General features: G+C 41.1%; 3 protein-coding genes and 2 pseudogenes across 4 annotated transcripts; 3 read left to right on the forward strand and 2 right to left on the reverse strand.

Annotated features, from left to right (window-relative positions):
- Window positions 1-411: 411 nt before the first annotated feature.
- LOC135583978 (uncharacterized protein At1g01500-like) lies at window positions 412-3,448 on the reverse strand. Of its 2 annotated transcripts, XR_010492803.1 has the most exons (3): window positions 2,493-3,448; window positions 1,082-1,376; window positions 412-541 (listed from the first exon to the last, which is right to left on the reverse strand). XR_010492803.1 is itself a non-coding variant. In XM_065134800.1 (2 exons), exons 1-2 carry the CDS (start codon window positions 3,294-3,296, stop codon window positions 1,146-1,148), a joined length of 1,035 nt encoding a protein of 344 aa, XP_064990872.1. In that variant the 5' UTR covers window positions 3,297-3,448; the 3' UTR covers window positions 656-1,145. The 2 variants fall into 2 exon arrangements, 1 of the variants encoding a protein (XP_064990872.1); XM_065134800.1 differs by lacking the exon at window positions 412-541 and having other exon boundaries at window positions 656-1,376.
- Window positions 3,449-3,743: 295 nt separating this feature from the next.
- Window positions 3,744-10,671, forward strand: LOC103989187 (uncharacterized; annotated as a pseudogene).
- A 404-nt stretch (window positions 10,672-11,075) lies between these two features.
- LOC135629651 (protein RESPONSE TO LOW SULFUR 4-like) lies at window positions 11,076-11,822 on the forward strand. The gene has a single exon (XM_065137352.1). The coding sequence runs from the start codon at window positions 11,181-11,183 to the stop codon at window positions 11,553-11,555; it is 375 nt and encodes a 124-aa protein (XP_064993424.1). The 5' UTR covers window positions 11,076-11,180; the 3' UTR covers window positions 11,556-11,822.
- Window positions 11,823-11,951: 129 nt separating this feature from the next.
- LOC135629650 (Golgi SNAP receptor complex member 1-2-like) lies at window positions 11,952-17,783 on the forward strand (annotated as a pseudogene).
- A 328-nt stretch (window positions 17,784-18,111) lies between these two features.
- Window positions 18,112-21,286, reverse strand: LOC135629649 (protein NRT1/ PTR FAMILY 6.3-like). The gene is made up of 4 exons (XM_065137351.1): window positions 21,087-21,286; window positions 20,769-20,986; window positions 20,078-20,667; window positions 18,112-19,150 (listed from the first exon to the last, which is right to left on the reverse strand). Exons 1-4 carry the CDS (start codon window positions 21,220-21,222, stop codon window positions 18,268-18,270), a joined length of 1,827 nt encoding a protein of 608 aa, XP_064993423.1. The 5' UTR covers window positions 21,223-21,286; the 3' UTR covers window positions 18,112-18,267.
- Between the last annotated feature and the right edge of the window lie 1,637 nt (window positions 21,287-22,923).

A 22,923-nucleotide genomic window follows, 5' to 3' on the forward strand; every position in this document is an offset into this window, starting at 1 on the left:
TGCCGGGAAAAAAGTGTTTTTCTTGTATTATCTTTAGATAAAAGAACTCCATCTCTACAAATACGGGTCAGAATGCTATGTCTTGATAATTTTATCAGTAATAATTATGTTTTATTTTTACAAATGGTGAAGGCAAGATTTGATCCCAAAACCTTACTATCATCGGTCAGTCTTTACTAGCCTAGAAAAATATTTAATCTTCAGGGACATGTAGGATTGATAAACTCTAAAAGAGAGTCGAATATGGCCAGTAACGAAAATGCAAGTCGGAAGACAAACAATCTACATTTTAAGCTCATCCGAGATCTTGTGAAAAGGAATTAATAATATTAGGTTGTCCTTCTTTAAGTACTTAAGCACATATTTCGGGATATCTTAACAAAATACATTATCAGTCCAAAAAACTGAAGTATAAATTATTAATAATATATTAATCTAATCCTAATAAAGTAAGTCTCAACCTTTTTCTCGCATACGGTACTGCTCTTCTTGTTTAGTTTACAACCTCTGTTCCACGCTTTAGCTTCCGTAGACGCCATGCCTGTACAAATGGTGATCGAAATTATCGTAAATCATGCGAGTGTTGCTGCTGGATACACCTGCCCATGCATTTTTTTTTTTGCAGGAACTCATTTTCTCCAAACACACTGTGAGCTCACAAAAATGACGAAACCATTTCATTCAACTCTTATGACCCAAACCAGATATTGTCATGCTTCTTAAAGTTCAATATAATATACTTTACAAAACACAATAATTTTCACGTGATAAGTCCTCGAGTACAATTAATTGCTTAATGTAACATCAAAGACGCCATGGTTACCCATGCTTACCTACATGATCAGCTCTACAATTTACAGAGATTTAACCCTTAGTGGGCAGAGACATGCAGCAACCAGGTAGGGAGAACAGTTCTGTAGCTTATTTGGTCACGAAGTTGAAAAAGAACAAACTTGGGAACTAACTAGTTTGGTTACGTAGATCTTCATCTCACTCACAGGCTTCATATACATAAACGCAAGGCATAAAAGCTCTAAGAAATGAATTTTTTTTAAGACACAGGTCAGACTGATCAACTTACCAAGGAAATCAACGAAGCAGATTCTTCCGAGGCAAAAGTGTTTCTTGCATGGTTTGTAGACTGATTAGAAGAACCTCCTCTTGAAACTTCGAGTGGTTGCCTGGTAAGAGTTCATGAGGAGTCCGACGCCGATCCCTATCCCAACGCACATTCCCAAGCCTATTCCAAGGCCAACTCTGACACCAGAGTTAAACCATGATAGTTGCTCATCTTCACCTGAGTACCAACCTTCAGGATAGTAGCTGTGCCTAAAAGTTAGATCTGGATCGTACTCGTTCGTTTCCCCCTCGGCATCCTGGAAAGGTTTTACATTAAATTAATCAAGCACTTGCTAATTTGGGATACTCAGCTAAATTAGTTTCTTGAAATTAAAAAAAAAAAAGTGAAAGTGGAAAGTAATAAAAGGGATAATTTGTTGCTACCAACTTGCACCATCCTTGGATGTGTCTCTGAACAAAGAAGAGAAAAAAAATGGTGCAAGTAATACACTTATTCAACACGAATACACATTGCATGATGTAGAGATCTTTTAGGTGAGGCATTCCAAAGCATTGTTGGCAAGAAATTTCAACTGAAGACAAAAGCATGTTATTGGTCCTTCTCTACCTCTTCCTCTTTTCTTTCTATCATATTCCTATTTCATTCTCCTCTCTCTTTCTACATCCTTGATCGAGTCCCTCTTCTGCAAATGATGCCGGTATCATTGTAATCTCAACCCAACTAAGATGTCACTGTTATTCAAAAGTGTTTTGAATATAAACTTGAAGAAGACTAAATAATCTTATGGTCATAACTGGTGATCATGCAAGCCAGACAACCTTCAGGAAAATAATTTGAAGTTGCAGTTCAGAAGTCTTTGATTTACCACACCAAAAGTTCCAAAATTTTGGATCTAATGATCTGAAAATACTTGGCTGATAACACAGTTGATCTGTGCCTTTATCATACTCATAAACATCATGCTTCACATTCACTCTTTGCGTCAATGATTCATATAAGAAATCATTTATAGATCACCAGAAAATTATATTTTCCTTTTGGTCTCTGGTCCGTAACACATTTAAAAACAAAGTAAAAGTCACCTAAAAATGTGAATGAATAGCTATAACATCCATGCTTCTTTTCTCATAATCTCTATATTTTTGTACTCTAGTTTAGCAAATTTTAAGTAACCACCACAGCCAAGCATGAAAGCACATGTAGAAGAATAATATTAACCTAAAAAATCATGCCACTGAGGCAGCATATATGAGATATGTTCAACCTATTGCAAATAAAAGAACAGCTCCAACATAGTCTATCATCATGTACATGCTATCATCAAGAAAAATAATATCTGAAGCATATAAGTCTTACAATAGAAGAGAAGATCCATATGAATAACAAGATAATAATAATACAGAGTGCTTACAGTTGATGGTGAAGGCTTGGGATGAACCAAATCGGCGCTGCTCCCCTGCTTCCCACCTGTGGTTTCTTCATCCTCGGGAATTGACTCCAATGCTCCCAGCCTGACAGCCCTCCGCCTGGGGCTGAGCTGAACAGTCTGCGTCAGGATCAAGGGGACCCCGGCGAAGCACCCCGCCACGTAAACCTCGATGGAAGGGGTCGACAAGATCCCGACCTTGTCTGGCTGCACGAAAGCGGAAGACCCAATGGATGCCGCCACGTAGCAATTCATGCTCCATCCGGTCTTGGAATCTGACGGCCCCTGGAGGTGGTCGAGCCCAATCGCTCCGTTGCTCCACGGCGCCTCCATCCTCTCCAGCGAGCCGCAGAGCATCAACTTGCCCCGATCATCGCAGACCTCGAAATCGACGGCCCCGGTGAGCCGGACGCCATCGGTGCTGACGTAGGTTACCTCAGCTGCTCCGCGATCGACGCGGTCGCGGCGGAGGGGGACGGCGGTCCGCTCGGAGGACGGAAGGCGTACCCCGTTGATCTCGAGGGCGGAGCCCATCTCGCGGCGGAGATGGGAGAGGGTGAGGATGGGCGGGACAGTGTCGACGACGCAGGGGGCGACGCGGACGTAGAAGAGGCGGATCTCAAGCCACGATGAGGGAACCGGAGGAGGGGGCGTGGTGTCTCCGTTGGGGAAGCCGAGTAAGTGAAGGTTTGTGCTCCGGCGAGGAGGGGAAAGAGGTGTTGCCGAGGCCGGAGCCGATGGCGGGCCGCTCCGTTCCTCGGCTACCGCGGGCGGCAGTGAGACCGTCATCGGCACGCCGAATTGGGACTTCGCAATCAGAGATTGGAATAGGATTGCTCCACCATCAGATTTGGATTAGGATTAGGGTTCTTGGGATCGAAGGCGGTGCTTGACGACGGAGAACGCGAGAATAGGAAAAGAGGGTAACGAGGTCGACGGCCAAGCCCAATAAAATTATATATATATATATATATATATATATATATATATATATATATATATATATATATATTTTAAGTGGTATTCGGAGGTGATTTCGATCCAATTTCCCGGTTCGGTGTTTTGTCAATGCCTGTGTTATTCGGTCAATGAACCGGGCTTACATTGCAATTGCCATTCAAATCAAGCCAAGTTTCCTAAGTGCTCGATCCTGATCTAGTAACACATTGGATTTGTAATCGAACCGGGAAGATGCAAACCGGTTGAACCGTCAGGTTGGAGAGAACCAGTCGAACCACGGGTGGTTTATGCACTCCCCGAGCGACGCCGAGCCCGGACAGTCGCTCGACTTTGGGGTCGCTGCCATCTTTACCGATCTTCGAACCTCCTCCTCCCAACCATCTAACAGCGTTGCCAGTGTGTTGGCTACGAGATCTCAGAGGTAAGCTCTGGAACGGGGATAGCTGTTCTATCGCTAGTTGTTTGCCAAAATGCTTTCTGTAGCATGCAGGTTTTGATTCGGCGTTCTAAGTGCAAAAGAACTAGTGTGATTGGGTTTACCCATACGGGCTATCAATACTACAACTGTAGCCCAAGCATGAAGAGGCCCTCTTCTATGCTTGCTTATAAGAAAACTAAAATCTCTAGACCAACACACTAAACCCTAATATGTAGTCTCTGTTCTATGCACGTCCCTAATTCTGAAGCCTATGAAGTTCATCAGTAGCATATACTGTTTGGTTTCTTCAATTAATTTCTTTCCTGATGTGAACTTCATGATAATTTTTGTTATAAATTTCAAATTGTGCTATTATATGTTTGCATTAATTTCTTATTTGAAGTTTTTTGGTTGTTTTTCCTTTCTGCATGACAGGGATAGCATACTTGTAGCAGGCTAATAAGATCATGTGAGCTTCTGGCACTTGCTTAAAGCCTGTTTTTACCGTTTCTCCGCTCCTGAAAGGGGGAAAGAATTATATTTTCTGGCGGTCAATACAGAAATGGGGAAGAGAAAATGGGATGAGAACTCTGGTCAGAAGAATGCAGGTGGTGACCACCGTCCATCCACTATCTTTGTTTCCAACCTCCTCTTCTCATTCAAGTCCTCGGAGGTATTCATTGATATAATTTTCTGTAGCTTTGTTGAAATTTCTCACATGTCCGCAACTTGGTCTGAAGCTTATATAGTTTTTGTGGTTCTTCTGTTCAATCTTAGCTAGAGGCATTGTTCAGCGAAGTTGGGCCTGTGAGGCGCTGCTTTATGGTCACTTCAAAGGGTAAGTATCGTGTATTCTTGTTATTTGCAACTGATTATTCAGATTATAATGACTGGTCAGTTGGGTTTTCTGATGATTGCTATAGTTTGGAATTAGAAGGAAGTAAGTGTAACTAGGTTCATTAGGGATTGATGTTTGATGCAGTTGGGTTTTTGAGAAGTGATAGATTGTTGGGGCATCTTTCCATGTAGGCTACTGAAGCTTTTGAGTCTAAAATACTTCCTGATTTCAAATTAGCTCCATTTACTCAGCTAATGTTTTGTGCGAATTAATGATAGTTCAAGAATTTTGTTGACATTTGTATACTTTCTCTTTTTGCAGGATCAGAAGTGACCCAGGGTTTTGGCTTTGTCCAATTGTAAGTTTCGCATATAATAGCTGTTTTTAGCACTTTTAGCTAAAGTACAATGCAATAAAAAGCTGCTTCAACTTTTGGAGCTACCACTGAACCAAAAACTTAAAGCTTGTCTAATTACTCATTGTTTTTAGTCGAGCGGTACACCCAGGTGTACCGAGCACTGTAGCAGTGCTACAGTACCGGCACCGGGCAGTCCGCATACCGCTGGCCTGTCGGACCGGTACATACCGCCCGTACCGGGCGGTACGATTCGGTATAGCAGACACTGGATAGAACATGTCATTTCCCTCATTTAGGAAGTGTCCACATCTTTTGTTATCTACATTATCTTTTGCCTTCAAATTTTGCATGCTGTTTTTATCTTGCTCTTTTTTTCTAAAATTGTCCTAGACAGGATGTCTATCGTTGCTGCAAAAATCAAATGCAACCTAATGCTGCTGACTGCAAAAGTTGGCCATTTCACACCTGATTTTGGAATAATCTCATATTTTTGTAGATGAGCTGTTGCAGGAACTACATTCATCATGAACATAATAATGTGGTGTCGGTAATTTATCATTCTTGACTATTAGTGTGATATTCTTGCAGTATTAATCTCTAATTGATGATTATGGATTGTCTATCATGGTTATGGTAGGATACAGGACAGCACACATTTGTCTACACATTGTCAAAATTATCTTTTTTCCGTTTTTCTTCTCAGTCACAGAAAGCGGTTTGGTGGTTATTTATTTGATAAGAACAAAATTCTTTTGATATTTTTGTCATTTTTTAATAAAAATTTGGAAATGGTTTTTATTGAATAATTTTTATTTACAGGATTCCAGAATGACAGTGACAACGAAAGTAAATCTGAAAGTGATAGTGAAGTTGATAGAGATAACATGAGTACAGATGACATAAGTACAGATGAAGTCAATCTTGATGGGCCGGTGATTGAAAAATTGGCCCAGACTAATGAGAATGAAGTTCTCCCCATTGAAGTTGATTTCAGGTCAGAGGAAAAAGTTGCAAGAAAGATCCTGGATAACTTAATTAGATCATCCACCAGTGTATCTGATCCAACTCATGGTTTAGATTCCAGGACAGCTGAAAGTATTTCCGAGTCCTGGACCTCGCATCATAATGAACATAAGGAACCTCCCTTGCCTATAAAGAAAGCTGGAATACTTGGAAACAAAGTTGGCAAAGGATCAGAAGCGGAAGTTCAAGAACTTGGGAAAAGAGACAAGGATTTGGATAGAATAATTTTTATAAGCAACCTTCCCTTTGAAATTGATAGTGAGGAGGTAAAAGAGAGATTCTCTTCCTTTGGAAAGGTGCAATCATTTTTTCCTGTCCTCCACAAACTTACCATGTATGTGAAGATCTATATTTCTGATTTTGTTGTTTATGTTTTACCAGTGTATTTAATAACTAAGAAATGTGTATGTTTCTACATGAGTTATATGGAACACCCAATCCTATATATTTTATATAGTTTATATGTCATGGTTGCTTCTTATATGACTCATATCTAACACCTGATGGCTTTATTTTTTAGAGTTAATATGGTCATGGTTGTTCCTGCAGCTGACCCAGAGGAACTGCCTTTTCAACATTTGATAGCCCAGCTGTGGCAGATGCCGCGATTTCTGCAGCAAATGCTGCACCTGGTTTAGGCATCATTATGAAGGGAAGACCACTTAAAAGTTTTGAAAGTTATAGACAAGGAATCAGTTCACAAGAAAGAACTTCAAAATTTAAAGAATGAGGCTCTTGACAGACATAATTTATATCTAGCAAAGGTATGGTTGTTTTTTGAGTTAATTTGCTTCATGACTTTTAATGGATATATTACTGTAAGTTAATCTGCTTGTTCTTGAAGCAGGAAGGTGAGATTCTTGCTGGAATACCAGCTGCTGAAGGTGTATCAGAGAGTGATATGAAAAAGCTTGAGACGTAAGTCGGTATCCTCAGCTCTTAATTCATGATGATTATTCTGCCAATGGTTGGGTAATTGGATTACATGGCAATTTCTGTTTAGTGTCTGATTTTACTTATTGCCTCTGGTGGTTCTCGTAAGATATATCGTGTACCATAACTCTTAACTGTCAGTTTGCCATTGCAGTAAAAATCTTCTTACTGTATGTTTATTTTTTTGGGGTAAAACTGATATGACATATTTACTGGCAGACTTAATTTTATAGTTCAAGTATCTCGCATTAAAACATTAACCCATGTGAAACAACTAAACATAAAAAAAAGAGATGATTGGTGTCTTCTACACTATTAGTTCGGAGACATATCATAGATATATGCTACATTTGTTTTAACTCTAGTGACATTGTTTGCAGGTATCTTATGGTGGATTTCGTAGTTTAATGGGCTTTAACTTTGGAATAGTTTCACAAAGCACATTTTTGGCTTTCTCTTCATGCACATCAGTGTTTATGCACCCTGTTGGTACAGCCATATCTTTCTTGATCATTGTTTAATTATTAATTTAGACTTTTGTTCTATATCATGTATGATGTAACACAGATTTTTGTGACAACTAATTTTTGACAAGGTTAAAGTTAGTCCTACAGAAATTTTGTTTTTAAAACAATCGTTCATTCAGGTTGATGAAGAAGAAGGCAGAAATGCTGCAATCTCCAAAATTCCATGTATCAAGAACTAGATTAATTATCTACAATTTGCCAAAGACTATGACTACAAAGAAGTGAGAAAACTGTGTGTAAATGCTATTGTTTCCCTTGCTTCCAAGCTGAAACCTGTCATTCAAAAGGTTGGGTTTTATTTCTTACTGAGCTTTCAGTTTTTTGGTATGTTATATTACTTTATTAACCTTAATACTGTTTGACCTGGTAAAGCTTATGTAGGATGTGAAGAAAGGAAAAGTTTTTATAAAGAAACATTTACATGGTGTAGGTTTTGTTGATTTCAAAGAACATGAGCATGTACTTGTGGCCCTAAGGGTTCTGAATAACAATCTTGGTAAGATATGATATGGTGTACACTTTTTTCCTTTAATATGATGGTGTATTGTACAGGTTGCATAAATGGCTTACTGAATAGCAAAATTATGATTTTTTTGGTTAAATGTATATAGACAGTTGAAATGTTATCGGGTTAAGGTCCATTTTAGCCCTTGTGATTTTGGCCATGGACCTCTTAAGCCCTTATAATTTTCTTGTATCTAAAACAACTCTTATATTTTCAAAAACATAGCATATGAGTCTTTCCCGTCAAGTCTGAGTTAACCGATGTTAGAGTCTGCTTACGTGGCATGCTGACTCATAATAAATCATTAATCTTACATTATTGTTTGGTGGAGACAACATGACCCATATGGTATGAGAAAGTTTGGGTATGATTGTCATCTCATGCTGGATATCCTTCCGCAAGTGTTCAACATCTGCAACATGACTTTCTTTACATCATTGTTTGGCGTTGTGCCTTCAGTAATTTGTCATATAACGTATGTGTTACTTGGAGTGAACAATTTAGTAGAGCTGACTGGTTGATGCAATGCATGATGAGCAATGAATACTCCTAAGTTTCAAGACAATAAATTCGAAATTCAACCCTATCAGACTTCACGAAAATGGTTTTTGTCTTGAGATAAATATGAAAATTCAAAGCCACCAAAGTACAATGCATCTTGAATTTAATATATATTGTAATTTGTGCTTGACTTTCAGTAAATTGTGACTCATTATCTAGGTGATTGAGGGATTCAATGTACAAGGGATCTAGGGGAAGGAAGGAAGATTGGTGGGTTATTCTAGTTTTTGAAACCTTATCAAACTTTTGTATTTTGAGCTATTAGCACTTTGTATCTCTTTTAAGTAGAGAGAGTTCTCTTTATCCTCCCATATCTCACTTATTTTCTCACCCTCTCCTCTGTTCCGTTTTGTTTTACATGACTGGTTGGCTGTTTGAACAGCTGTTGTTTGTCTTCATCGATATCTCATTAAATTTTAATGGCTCATACTTGTCACATGAATCCATCCTCTAATTTTAGTGTGTGAACAATAATTTTTGGATCAAAACTATGAAGCTGTGAGTACATCTTTGCACATTCATCTTATTCTATATTTTACATATATGTTTCCTTTCACTACAATTTTTCCCTACTTTTTGTTTGATCACTGCCACATTCCTAGGTTTAATGATTTGTAGATAGTTCTGCTATTTTGCTTCTTTAATTTTCTTTTTGAGTTCTAATTTTTTGTAAAGTTATGATCACTGCCACGTTTTTAGTTCTATCTTTTCATTTTTAGGTACATATGATCACTGCCACATTTTTAATTCTCTTTTTCCATGTGGACTTCAATTCTTCTTCTTTGAAGTTCAGTAGGCCTGCACGAATCACATTGCTAATATTTGGAGCATGACTCTATATATGTTAGAATTATGGAATTACAAGTGTTTTGTGTTTGATTAATGATGCATGTATATTTACATGTATATCTATCAACATTTACATTTGTCTTGTGATATCAATTATAATGAGTAGTACTACCTGGTACAGATGTTGGTTTGGTATGTGAAGAGAGCAAAGCAGACCACTGGGAGCTGTTCTTAGGTTCAAAAAAACCACTTGACCATATTTCGGCGTTTTATGCAGATTCTATTTAGTTTCAGTATCTTTAGGTTTGAACATCAGTCACTGTACTAACTTCATTTGTTTTTCGTTTGTTCAGAAACTTTTGGTCCTGATCATCGCCCCATTGTAGAGTTTGCTTTTGACAGCATTCAGAAACTACAACAGAAAGCTAAATTGGATTCTATAAAGGAGAACAATTGTAAGTCAGAAGATGGAAAAAAGAAATTTGCAACAAAGGTTTCCGACTCAAAACCACTGAGACAGACAGAGATAAAGTACCCGCTGGTGAGAAGTCAAGGCATGGAAAAGTAAGCAGAATAAGAAATAGAAGAAGGCTGCAAAAAGAGGAAATACTGATTCACCCTCTATTTCTAAGCATATGAAGTCAGAGTCAGAGTCGAATTTGATGCAAGTAGGCACACATGCTAAAGAAAAGCAACTAAATAAGAAGAACCAGGTATGATTAGCATAACAACACTTCTTCAAGTTTTGTAGGCAATCGAAAGATAATGATATGACCATTGCAGATTGAAAAGCCAATTGACAAGACAACAGTAACAAATTCCTCAGAAAAGGAAGAGAAACACCAAACCTGATGGTGGTCCAAAACAACAGAAGCCAGCTAGAAAAGCAAAGAGGAGAACGGACTGGTCAGGGGAGATAAATTGGACATGCTAATCCAGCTTTCACACCATGATTCAAACCAAACGAAAGATGCTACAAGTTCTGGTCATAAAGTCAGAAGATGGTTTGAGTCAGCTTCCTAAGGTCAGCTCGGATCAGATTTTTCTTCTCTTGCAATATAAAGCTTTGCGTCAGGGCTTTATCCCAAGGTTGAGATGGATGCATCCCCGCACTCAACTTTTGCGTCGGACCAAATGCAACCCATTAGCGGTGTTTTAATTTGGATTTTTAATATTGGGGTTGGAAGTTGTACACTGAAGTTTCTTGAGAATTTACTTCCTAAAATTATATGCATTTTTGCTGCTTTGAGAAGTACCATATGCTGTATTGTTCTTCGAAGAGGTGTCTTGTCATGTTGGAAAATGTTGTTGTTTCCTTCTGCTATATATGCGGTGGGTCCCGCTGAACAGAGAAATGAGACCGAAACTTTCTTTGCTCGGTGTAAATGTATCAAATTCTTTTATCGATGACGCGTTGTCTGATGTCACTGGCGATCCAGTTCGGGTGGGGCGGTCAGCCGGCGACGGTTCTAAATGACTGTAACATCTCTTATCGAGTGGGGTCCGCTGTCCTTGTGACCACCGGATCTCTTTCTAGACGCGCGTTCTGACGTGGTCACGTTCCCACCTGGTCCTTGCGTTCGTCCAAGAGACATTGAACCTGGACATGTTTTCCGTTCCCATCCCCTTGCCTATATATATAGTCGGAGCCTGTTCCGTTGCCCAACGAAATCGGTCCTCATTTTGATCGACGGCCAAATTGGGGTTCCCAGTTTCTCGTCCCATCTCCTTCTGTCATCACAGGCAAGAGAACCTAGTGGGATGGCTCCTGCAATTGCGGTACACACCGAAGGCGCCGGAAGGCAAGGCCTAGGTCTGGGGAAGGCGGCGCCTGCGTCGGAGGTGGAGGAGCTGAGGCGGCGGAACGCGGAGCTAGAGCGGGAGGTGAGGGAGCGGCGGGCGAGGGAGGAGGATGTGCGGGCGGAGTTGGAGCGGACGAGGGCGCGGCTGCGGGTGGCGGAGGAGGCAGAGGAGAGCCTGTGCGCGCAGCTGGGAGAGCTGGAGGCGGAGGCCGTCACCGACGCCCGTGCCTGCCACCTCCGCATCAAGGAGCTCTCCGACCAGCTCGAGCTCGCACGCCGCGCCATCCTCACCCGATCCTCTTCCTCTCTTTCCTCGTTCTCCGATGGATCGTGATCCCGCTGTTTTGACGAGGAAAGGAGAGAACCCGAAAGATTGTTCTAGTTGTCACCCCCTCCGCATGACATAATGACGCGAGGCTTTCTTCCTTGGTTTCTATCCAACATCCTAATTCCCCCTTTTTCTTTTTATATTATATATAGGTGTAGTGCGAACACAAATATTAAGATTGGATTGAGCTAAGCTGCTGCGGTTTGAGCTTCGAGCCTCTTCTGATTGTGTCAGAATCGGGTTCAATTAAGTACTTGAATTTGACTTCTTTCATGCTGGATCAGTTCAATTTTGTACCATGACACCGCCCGTCCAATTTTGTATGGTATGGTATGGTATGGTGAGCATTAGAGAATGAAGGCATGATATTAATATTTTTAAATATTAAAAACAAGGGGAGGGATGGGGGATTCGACCCTGGGCCTCCAAGAATCTGGTTGGAGCAGCTTCGCATGGAAGCAAGGAAGATCGATAGCGACCCCGACGTCGAGCTCTCCTCAGACGCCAAGCTCGCCTCTAGATTCACTAATTCGTCCTCCGGTCTCTCTAAATCCTCTCTCTCTCTCTCCTTCTTAGTTTCCCTATTTCATTTGAGGTTTGGAGCAAATGAATGAATTCACCGCGATCCCTAGATCGGAAGTCCTTGTTGATCCTCGAATTTTGAATGATTCTTTTTAGGTTTAGTTTGAACGGAATGACTGAAGTCCATTGCCAGAGGTTCGACTCGGACTCGATACCTAATCAAAATTTCCAACATTGTCAACTGCTTAGTGCCTTGTGTGTGTTTTCGTTTATGGTATTGGGGGTTGTGTTCCATCGGATCATTTCCTCCGTTGTGCCTTGCAGATTAGTTGCTTCTTACAGTAACGACGGAATTTGTGGAGTTCCTTTATGATCATATGAACTCAACTTTAACTAGTTTGTTAGATCCTTTGTCCTTCAACTAGACTTCTAGGTTTATTAGGTAATGCCAAATCTCTCATGGACCTATCTTGGTTTCCAATCTTGCTTCATGGTTGATATGGACCCAGCCAACAATGCTAGGAAAACTCTAGGGTGTTTATGATGACGAATTTGAGAAATTCTTTGACGTTTGTATAGATTGTTGCTTACTTGTGGTAAATATCATTTGTGTGGCAAATAAGTTCAGATCAGTCGTCCTATAGAACTAATCGAGTGCCATTTTTTTCTTTTATAATTAGTTGACTAGAGTTACATAATTTTGATGTGTAGCCAATTGGTTGGCTGACTTGTTAACTATTTTATCACTGTTTAAACAGGTTGAGTCAATTTTGGTGATCAAGTTAGAATTGGACATTCTATTTGCCGTTTAGATGATTGTGTTTGCACATGTATCTTAGATATTTGTTTCAATGAAACAATCAAGAGGGAGTTTTAGTTACGAGTTTGTGTGCATTTTTTTAGTTGGCGCCTTATAAACAACCTTTTCTCCTTCTTCATAAAGAGTAGGTTAAGGATGACTAGTTGTCCTATCTATGTTTATAAACTGCCAATCAGGAATAGGGGATATCTATTGTTATGTGGTATTTATGGATGGGATATCTTCTGAGAATTGCAGATGATATAGGAGGAAGGAATTTTATGTAAAAAATCATGACAAAAATTCGTAAAATTTGGAGTCTGAAGCCCAATCTTACCAGCCATTAGAATCAAATTTTAAGCTTTTCTAGCTATGTTTTGGCAAGTCTTGAAGCTCTTGAACAAGTGTGGCGGTTATGGTCTCTATTTTTTAGAAACTCTCAACACCTACTGGTACATATATCATTTTTTTATTTTTTGTATTTTATTCAATGATATTCGGTGGTATAGATTGGTAACTTCTGGTATACCAGTACCATATTTTATTCAAAACTGGTAATGGGCCGGTATTTAAACCTTAGTCTGAGGATTGTCTAAGTTTATTTTTTCTTTTACATATAAGTTTTTTTTTTATTTGCATCTAGATTATACTAACTTGTTCTTAGAGTATCAACTTGGAGATAGTTCTATTATGGAATTAGATGTTAGCAATGGGATAATTTCAAAACGATGAATTCATAATGATAGGAGAATAAAGAGTAGAAGAATCAAGGGAGATGGGAAAGATGACAGAGCATAGCATTGGCTCCTTTCACAATTTTGAGCACCTATTTTGTCTAGACACTATAGTTGGCAGCTATCATCAATGTAATAGTAGCAAAATAGTGAAATTGACTGCTCTGAGGTAGGACCTACACAGTTTTGCCTGGGAGTGGTACCCAAAGAGGAGTGGTCCCCAAAGGTGCCCCTAAATGAGCTGTCATTGATGTGCATGGCTGATGTTTGAGGCCAGCTTACCAAGACCCTGTTAGATGCCTGAGTTCTTAACATGGCTAAGCTCATAGCCTGAAATTGCTCTTCTGCATGACTTATTCTTGGGGTTGCCCTTACTTCATTCTTCAAGTTTCTGTGCCAAAATAGATACTTTGCATTCACAAGGCCTGCTACATGCTCCATGATATTGTCAATCGATATGTCTTAACTTAGTTCAGTTATTTATTCATCTAACAGTTATAAAATCATCAGTTAGAATTGTTTTGCTGCATTTAGCATGTGTCTGTTATGTGCACAATGATCTAGAAACTAAAAATATGTGATGACAGAGAAAGTATGTGAAGTGCATACGGTTGTGAAGTTCATTTTATGTAGATTTCTTTAAAAGTTATAGCATAAATAAATTGTAATGATGATTTCGTCTAATGAAGCATGGGTCTATAACAATGTTTTAGGAGAAGGTTAGGTTTTGGGTTGTGCATTTGGTTGTCAGCCGAATATTTTTTGATAGATAGACATTACTAGATAATGAGAAAATTTTTTCCTTGAATAAGTGGCTTAGTTATCTCATGACTTGCTCATTTGCAAATATCCTAAGAAACATATTTAGATGACAGACATAATTTTATGTACATATTCCTTCTTTCTCCTGCCATTATGTCCTTGACGGTCAACTGAGAGTATCTTTTTAACTGAGAGAAATTGATGGGTATTTCAGGTTATGGAGACACTGAATCAGCCATTATAGGATCAAGCAGATCATGGAAGTCCATGGAGATGGAAATCCAATCCTTACTTGAGAAGCTACTGGATGTTAATGATGCCATGAGCCGTTGTGCTGCATCGGCTGACCTACGACTTCACTAAACCAAAAACTAGCAAGTACAGAGACATGCTTCACCAAATCACACAGGTCATTGTGTTTTGCTTTCACTTTCAAATGTTTTGTAATACTAACCTGGCAGCCCCTTTAAATTAATTTTACAACTGAATCATCACCATAGAGCACCAAAATTTGAGGTTTTCTTTTTTTTTCTTGAGCTGTCAATCTAAACCCAACTAAGCTTTTGCAAGAAAATGATGTTTGTTCATGCAGGTATAATATTATCATTTGGACAGAGTAGGACAAAATTGCTGTGAAAATAAAGAGCTAAAAGAAATTTGGCCGCAAGTCAACATTGTTACTTTTATGACTCTTTGTAGACCTTGTGAGCTATTATTTACCATTCTGTATGGTTGTAATGTTTAGGGAATATTTTGCTCTAATACTATCTTGTGCATGAGATGACAAGTTCTGTGCCTGACCTTTTATTATTGATTCGTTGATCCGGATAACAAAAAATCGATGCCTGCATAAGGAAGAGGACCTTGGGGCTCGAGATATCGTTGTGTTGCATGCTCCGTTGGTATAGGTCTAATAATTTTCAGTCTATTCTGCATAGAACTTTGTTTGCTGATTAATCATATAAGCAATCAAGGTTTTGCTCAATTATTTGGATGTGTAGTTCTCTTAGTTTATTGCTTCACTTTTCTTGGACTAAAGTTCATTATTTTCTTCCAGAATTGTTTTCCTAGTATCTTAATTCAAGCCGATTGTTGGAGGGTTCTTTACCAATTCTCTGGAGTCTTTATTCTTTAAATAGCTTTACTTCCCATGATTAAGTTTTATTTTATTTTGCTTATTAAAAGACTACGTTTGTTGATGCAAAGTTCGTAACTTCTAGAATTGTGTAGTGTTATTGTACCAATTGCTCTCCTACTGATGTTACTGTTATGAAGATTTTTTTGATGTGTGAAATCAATTATCACATGAAATATCTGGCTCTGATGTATAATGTCTCTGTTTCAGAATTTTTCTTCATTCTATAATTAACATTTACAAAGAGGAACACTACATCTGTTCATTGCTTGTGGTGCTAATGATTAAAAGTTGGAAGTTAAAAAAAACATCTTTGTCATCAACATGTCTGTTGTGTTACTTTTTGCATCTTCTTGATGCTTTTTCTTCTTTCTTTGGTCATTCTTTCTGATTTTTTTCCTCAAATTCGGCTTAGGAATTTAAAAGAACTAAAGGGAACTTGGACTCCACAAGTGAGCATGCTGAACTTCTTGACTCAGTGGTTATATCAGTGAATCCAAGATGAGCAATGGTCAAAATTCTATATGACCTATGCTTTTGTAATCAGTTGCTTTGTACAGGCATCAGGGACTATGTCACCCAGGGTAAATTTGCTACTAGAGAGAGCAGCAATTCAAGGAAGCATAAGTCATGTAAGATTCTTCTTTGGTGTGACTGGATTTGATCACTAATTTACTCCTAAGATGAATAGTATCTATCACATGTCTAATTTTTTGGCCATATCAACTACTAGATTTTATCATCACTTGTTAGCAGCTGCTTCAAAAAAAGCAACTCCAAACAACTTGCTTTACTGGATGACATCTTTGAACTTCAACAATGGATTTCCCTCACTGGAGCTGTCTCCATGTCCTTCATATATACAAACACAAACACATGTGCATACATACATACATACATATATATGCACCGATTCAGGAATGTAACACATAATTAGTGAGACTGCCTGCAATCCTCATGTAATTATTATATATTCAGAGTGTTGAAAATATTTCACTTTTGTTTCTTCATTTCACTTTTTATTTGGAATTTTTCTGAAATACTTGCCTAGAAAATTGAACACTAGAATTCTAGTACCTTGCTCATTAATTTGGAGGGAAATATTTTTAGTATTAAGGTTTTGGATACTGAGGGCAAAGTTTTATATTTTTGGTATCTATTGGTTCTACTTTTGTTCTTGAAGAGACCTTCTAAGATTCTCTATTTCTGCTCTGTTAGCTTATAAAATTTTGAAACTCTACATAAATGCATGCACATATACACATGTACCTGTACAAGTCTAATTACACAGTCCAGTCCAAAATTCAGGCCTTCTCTTTAGTCAAGTTCTATTTCTCTTTATTACTCTTGTACTGGGTTTCATATCCATGTTCAGCTGCAAACTTATTTGATACCCACACATGCTTTGGTGGCATCTAGTAATCAAATTATGGTCACAAGAAGTTGCACTGTCCAGTACTGATATATAAAGAATATTATTAACTCCTTACCTTTTACTCTTTGTTTATTCTGCAAGTAAACTTTAACCCTATCCGGTCTTGAGGTGTGAGAGGAAGCCTGGAAAAGATCCACATAGGACCATATATTGGCATTACCAAACTCAAAGTTTATTCGGCATGAATGAGATTGGGATCATACACATGATATCTAATGTGAGAAACCAATTCTACCATTCTCACTTGCATAATGATGTGTGTATGAAGTTCATATCTCCTATTTTAATGATGAACTGAATAGTCATCTGAGCCACATATAAAGACCGTCCTGCTGTATGCATGCTTATTAAGCATCTATGCTATTTCAATCTATAAATTGTATGATCCTAAAGTTTTTGAACCGACACCAAGGTATGTTATGAACTGACTCATTTTGTTACTTGCATCCAGATTGATGGGGTGATTGTTCAAAGCACAATTGACAAGATCAGTTTTGGGATCACAAGGGATTTTACTCGGCGAGGCTCAAGGAAATGTGAACCAGCTTGGTGACAAATTTCCTGCGATACGAGGCCTTACATGTGTCCAAGCGGCCTCCTGTCTTGAGATGCTTGCTGTCATCTTCATGTATGTTTGTTATACTGGTTGCCTAATTCTTTGGTGCTTGCAGGTGCCATGGAAGCGTTCAAAAGATACCATTATCCTCTCTGCAGTCATTGCAGGCTGCACTCTCTTCCCAATTGTTTCCTGGCTATCAAAATGTTGGCTACAGATGTTGATCAGAGTTGCAAAGTGGACCAATACATATGACATGGCATACCCTAATTTTGTGTGTTGATATTAAAACAGTAGCAGTCTCGATTATTTGCATCTGTTTCAGAACTCTGTCAGCAACCCACTGTACGGTGCTGGAAGTAGTTTGCAATGTGAGTTAAAAGGTAAAACAGAGAAGTATGTTAGCAGTCAACCAGTTTTGTTCTTCGAGCAATCTAACAAATGGGTCGTTAGATTAATCTCTGTGAACTTGTGATACGTGTATTCATTTTATCAGTGCCATTCTATCTAAAATCTTTGCTTTTGATTATTACTACAGACCTTGCAGCAAAGATTCTTTACTTTCTTACCAAATGGAATAAACTGAAGCTGAAGCCATGCAGGATTGCTTTTGTAGGTATAACTGAAATGCGATGCATTGGTGGAATGAAATGACACGTGCAGCTCAGTGAAGGTCATCGATCGATCGGACCTTTAGGACTGTATACATCCATAGATACAAAAAGAAAGGAGGTCGCCGAGAGAGGGAGAGCTGATGTCGAACAGAAGAGGCTCATCATGCATGGTGAAAGGTTTCCTCCGTCAGCTCGACCCGGGCCACACTGTCGTCGTCCACCGCCGGTCGTTGGTCCTTGTACACGTACCACTTGGCGGCCACCAGGTAGACCATCAAGTTCACCAGGCACAGGGCCGCCAGCAGCCAGTAGAAGTTGTTGAGCTTACCGTGGTTGAGGTTGTCGGCGAGCCACGCACCGTGGCCGCTCTGCCCCGTGATACTATCCACCGCCGCCACCAGCGCGGTGCTGACGAAGAACCCCAGCGACAGCGTGCTCAGGAACAGCCCCGTGCTCATGGTCTTCATCCCCTTGGGGCACTCCCGGAGGAAGAAGTCCAGCTGGCCGACGTAGGTGAAGGCCTCGCCGGCGCCCACCAGGAAGAACTGCGGGATGAGCCAGAAGACGCTGAGGGGGACAGTGGCGCCCATCTCGAGGGCGACCGGATCCGACCGGGCCACCCGGAGGCGCTTGATCTCGGTGAGGGCAGCGGAGGCCATGGCCAGGGCAGAGAGGCCGAGGCCGATGCCGATGCGCTGGAGCGGGGTGAAGCCGTGGGGGTTGCCGGTGAGGCGCTTGGCGACGGGGACGATGACGCGGTCGTAGATTGGCACAGTGATGAGGATGGAACCGACGAAGAAGATGGTGAGGGAGCCGGACGGGATCTCGAAGGAGCGGCCGATGTGGCGGTCCATGGTGGTGGCCTGCGACACCGAGAAGGTGGTCATCTGGGCGTAGACGGTCCAGAACATGATGGTCGTGGCCCAGATAGGCAGCATCCGGATCACAGTCTTCACTTCCTCCACGTCAGTGATGGTGCAGAGCTCCCATTTGCTGTGCTTGTCCGCGATAGTGTTCACGTTGATGGCAGCCCTGTCCAGGAAACTGCAAGGGAAGAAGACGACCAAACACTGAGAAGCCGACATTGCAGCAGCAAAGCATATTTGTCTACAGTATTCTATAGTTGGGGTGTGGCGCTTCTCAAGTAATTAAGTCGGCCTTTCGGCCACTGAGAAGCCATCGCACAACGTTGCTGCTGCTGCGTCGTCTTCTCCTCCACTTCGACTCGGGCCTCCACAGACTGTCCATCTTCCAGTTGAAGCCACGACAGGAGCACATGTCGCTTGCTCTCAATCGGGATCGACAACCAAATCATGTTAATGCTCCTGCAATTTACATGAGATGGACTGACACATCTCCATCACCTCCAAAACTCAGTGTCAATATGCTGCCATCGACATAGTAATCTCGTTGGATGCTTCACACCTGCCACTATATCTCTCTCGTGCCAGCTTGTCGCGCACAAACCAGAAGGATGTTTGGCTTGTGGATGGATGGGTACCCTCAGTTCACTTCTCCGCATCCCAACATAGTCTAATGCTTTCCACAACGACAGTACTAGAACGATGGCAGCCTAAATTGGTCGATCATGTGGTCTGTCGAGTAAATATCAGGATCCCATCTCTCTTCTTCGCCTCCTTCTTTTACTGCACAGGGAAAGGCCATTTATTGGGTGGCAGGTGCCCTTGGTGGGGAGCCTTGCCAAAAAACACATTTTGAGCTTATCCTTAACATTCATCGGAGTTTTCATCTACTATGGCAGGAATTCTCGAGTCGTCTGCTATAGTCTCTCCCACACATCAAACTACTGGATGAGGTAAAAGAAGACTAGTGATTCAAACACGACCTAAAAGTGTTCCTTTGTTACTTGTTAAGAGTAGGAAGCAACGAGCAGCGTCAATAAACTGTGTGTTGTGTGGTAGTACTTCTTGCACAGTAAAAGAAAGATGCCGAAAGGGGGAACGTGCATACCGGAACTGCTTGGTGTGAGCCAACCTCTGCTTCGCCTTGCTCTTCCTTGATCCGTTCTCTGCCGCCGCCGCCTGCTTCGCGTCGATATCGTGCAGCAGGGAAGGATCCGACGGCAGCTCGAGGCCTCGCTTCCTCCACGCCGCCACCACCACCGTCGCGATCTGCGTCAGGGGGCTCCCCGCCAGCTTCTTGAACCTGTACCTCCTCGTCCCCGCGAGGAACACCACCAGCCCCACGACGATGGACGAGGCGCACAGCCCGTACCCCCACCGCCGGCCCAGGTGGTCCTGGATGTACACCAGCACCGTCACGGCGAGCAGCGAGCCGAGGCTGATGAAGAAGAAGAACCAGCTGAAGAACTTCAGCATCTGCGCCTTCTCTCCGCTGTTCGTCTCGTCGAACTGGTCGGAGCCTAACCCGGACACGCTCGACTTGAGCCCTCCGGTGCCGAGCGCCGTCAGGTACAGCGCCAGGTAGAGCACCCCCATCTGCAGCCCGGAGGCCTCAGCGCAGCTTCCGGACGCCGTGTCGGCGCACGGAGGCGGGTGCAGCCCCGGCAGAGCGGTCGATATGGTCAGAATGGTCACGCCCTGATTAAGCCGCGATTTCCACGGGACACGTTCCATAAGTCTGTGAGCGAGGAGGAGATACAACCGGAAACGGAGCAGGGGGTGGTGGTATTAGTGCTTACGGAAGCCTGAACGGCAGTGAATATGCCGACGGTGAGGTAGCGGCCGAGGTAGGCGTCGGCGACGAAACCACCGAGGAGGCAGAGCATGAAGGAGACGCCCATGAAGTTGGTGACGACGTTGGCCGCATCGGCATTGCCCAGGTGCATGGTGCCCGTCAAGTACGTCACCAGGTTCACCGCGATCCCCAGCGTCGCCAACCTCTCGTTCATCTCCACCACTACAAACAGTTGCAGCTAAATGGTTTAGACGCCATGCATGCACAAACGAGAAAGGAAGGCTAGCCTGCAAAGGATTCAAAGCAAAGATGAGACGCATGCCCAGAATCATGGCGGCGCCGGTCCAGCCGCCGGTCCGGGAACGGACAGCAAGGCGGCCCTTGTAGTCCCAGGCGTCGGATAGCACCTCGCCGGATGCTGCGGAGGTCTCGGGCAATCCCACCGTGTTGGTCTTCATCACCACTTGTTGCACTAGTAGATGAATTTGCAGAGGGAGGAGGAAGAAGAAGATGATGCTTCTCTTCTTGTGCACACGCCAATATCAATGAGGCGGCTACCTATATATACAGATCAAATGGCAAAGACAAAAGTTAACCTGCACGCGAATCCAATTTGGCAGTGACTCCTGGCCCATCAATACAACTGGGAATCTTAACCTTCTTCTTGCCAAATCAGGCAGTGATGCTTGTCGAATTCCGCTTAATTTTTCTTGAACAATAATGACTACATTTGGGAATTCAGTTGTTTGTTTCCCATCTGTTCTTGAAATTTAGTTAAAGTCGTTACATTTACCTACAAAAGTTGATTATATATTGAGCTTTTTCGAATCCTCAACCCAAATAACTAAATCGTGTATGTCATCGCCAAATTAAAGCTCATGTGAATTAGTATATATATATATATATATATATATATATATGTGATCCTCAAACTCTTAAGATAAGTTGAAGCATGAAGCTGTCCTCTCTGTCCTCGAAGCTTTTAGTTAATTACAGAAACAAAGTCGGTACCTCGATGGATCAGGCCGCAATAATCAACGGTTGGAATTGAATCCGGTCGGGTCATTTCGGCTCGATGTTTGATTAGATTTGGGTCGGATCAGATATGATCGGAGCTCATCAGTCGGCACTGTTACTGTATAGGTCGCATCAACAAAGAGACTGTCAAGGCCGGAGTTGACCACAATGGAGACTGCAACTGGAATTCATATTTCCGTTCAACTACAATTGACGATCAGTGTATATATGTAGAGAGAGGGAGGGAGAGAGAGAGAGAGAGCTGAAAACTGTGCATGTCAACATATATAAGTTGGAGATGCAACAAATAGGTTACCAACTCGTTATCGTGCAGGTGGTGAGGGAAACAACAATATATTCCATTGTCCTTGCACACACTCTTGTTCTTTGTTAAAGTAATCCATGGATTTCTCTTTTTTTTTGTCCTTTGGAGCATTTGATCCTTGATCTTTTTCTTGAAAATAATAACACTTGGATTGTATGATATTGATCTAACTAGTAGAAGATTTATAAGGTGATAAGAGCATAATGAAGTTGGTCACCTAAGGTGGATGATTGGAATAACTCTATGATCGATAGAGGTAGCTTTATGAGAGTTGAAGATAGTTTATCTTTTCCATTATGACAATATATGCAATTATTAACTGTTCATCCTCCATAGTGACCTACTAAGTTCCGCCATCCGTAGTGACCTCTCATCGCTAGTTAGGGTTTGATGTATCAAGTCATAGTTAATGAAATAATTCATGAGAATGTAATACTTTAAGTCGAAGAGCCTAAAAAAATATAATTTTTTTATACTCCAAAATAGAAAAATAGAGTAATTAAGCGTAAAGTGATTTTTTTTTAAAATAATTTATATCATTATCGGATAATGAATGAGTTGATCGAGTTGTGCTGATTTCTGATTTACGATCTTATTTTTTCACACCACAAAATTTATCGATATATATATATATATATATATAATACCGAATAAATAAGCCCAACCCGACCGTCTTTTCTATAGAAGATTAAATAAAGCTGATGGGTATTAATCTATTTCAACTTGCTTTTAGATTGGCGTTGCGTCGATCACACCCGATCGATATGATTAATTAACTTCACAAATCCGTCCTTTATTCCCCGAGAGAGAATAGCCA

This window comes from Musa acuminata, chromosome BXJ3-1, assembly GCF_036884655.1.
Source record: "Musa acuminata AAA Group cultivar baxijiao chromosome BXJ3-1, Cavendish_Baxijiao_AAA, whole genome shotgun sequence".
Taxonomy (NCBI): domain Eukaryota; kingdom Viridiplantae; phylum Streptophyta; class Magnoliopsida; order Zingiberales; family Musaceae; genus Musa; species Musa acuminata.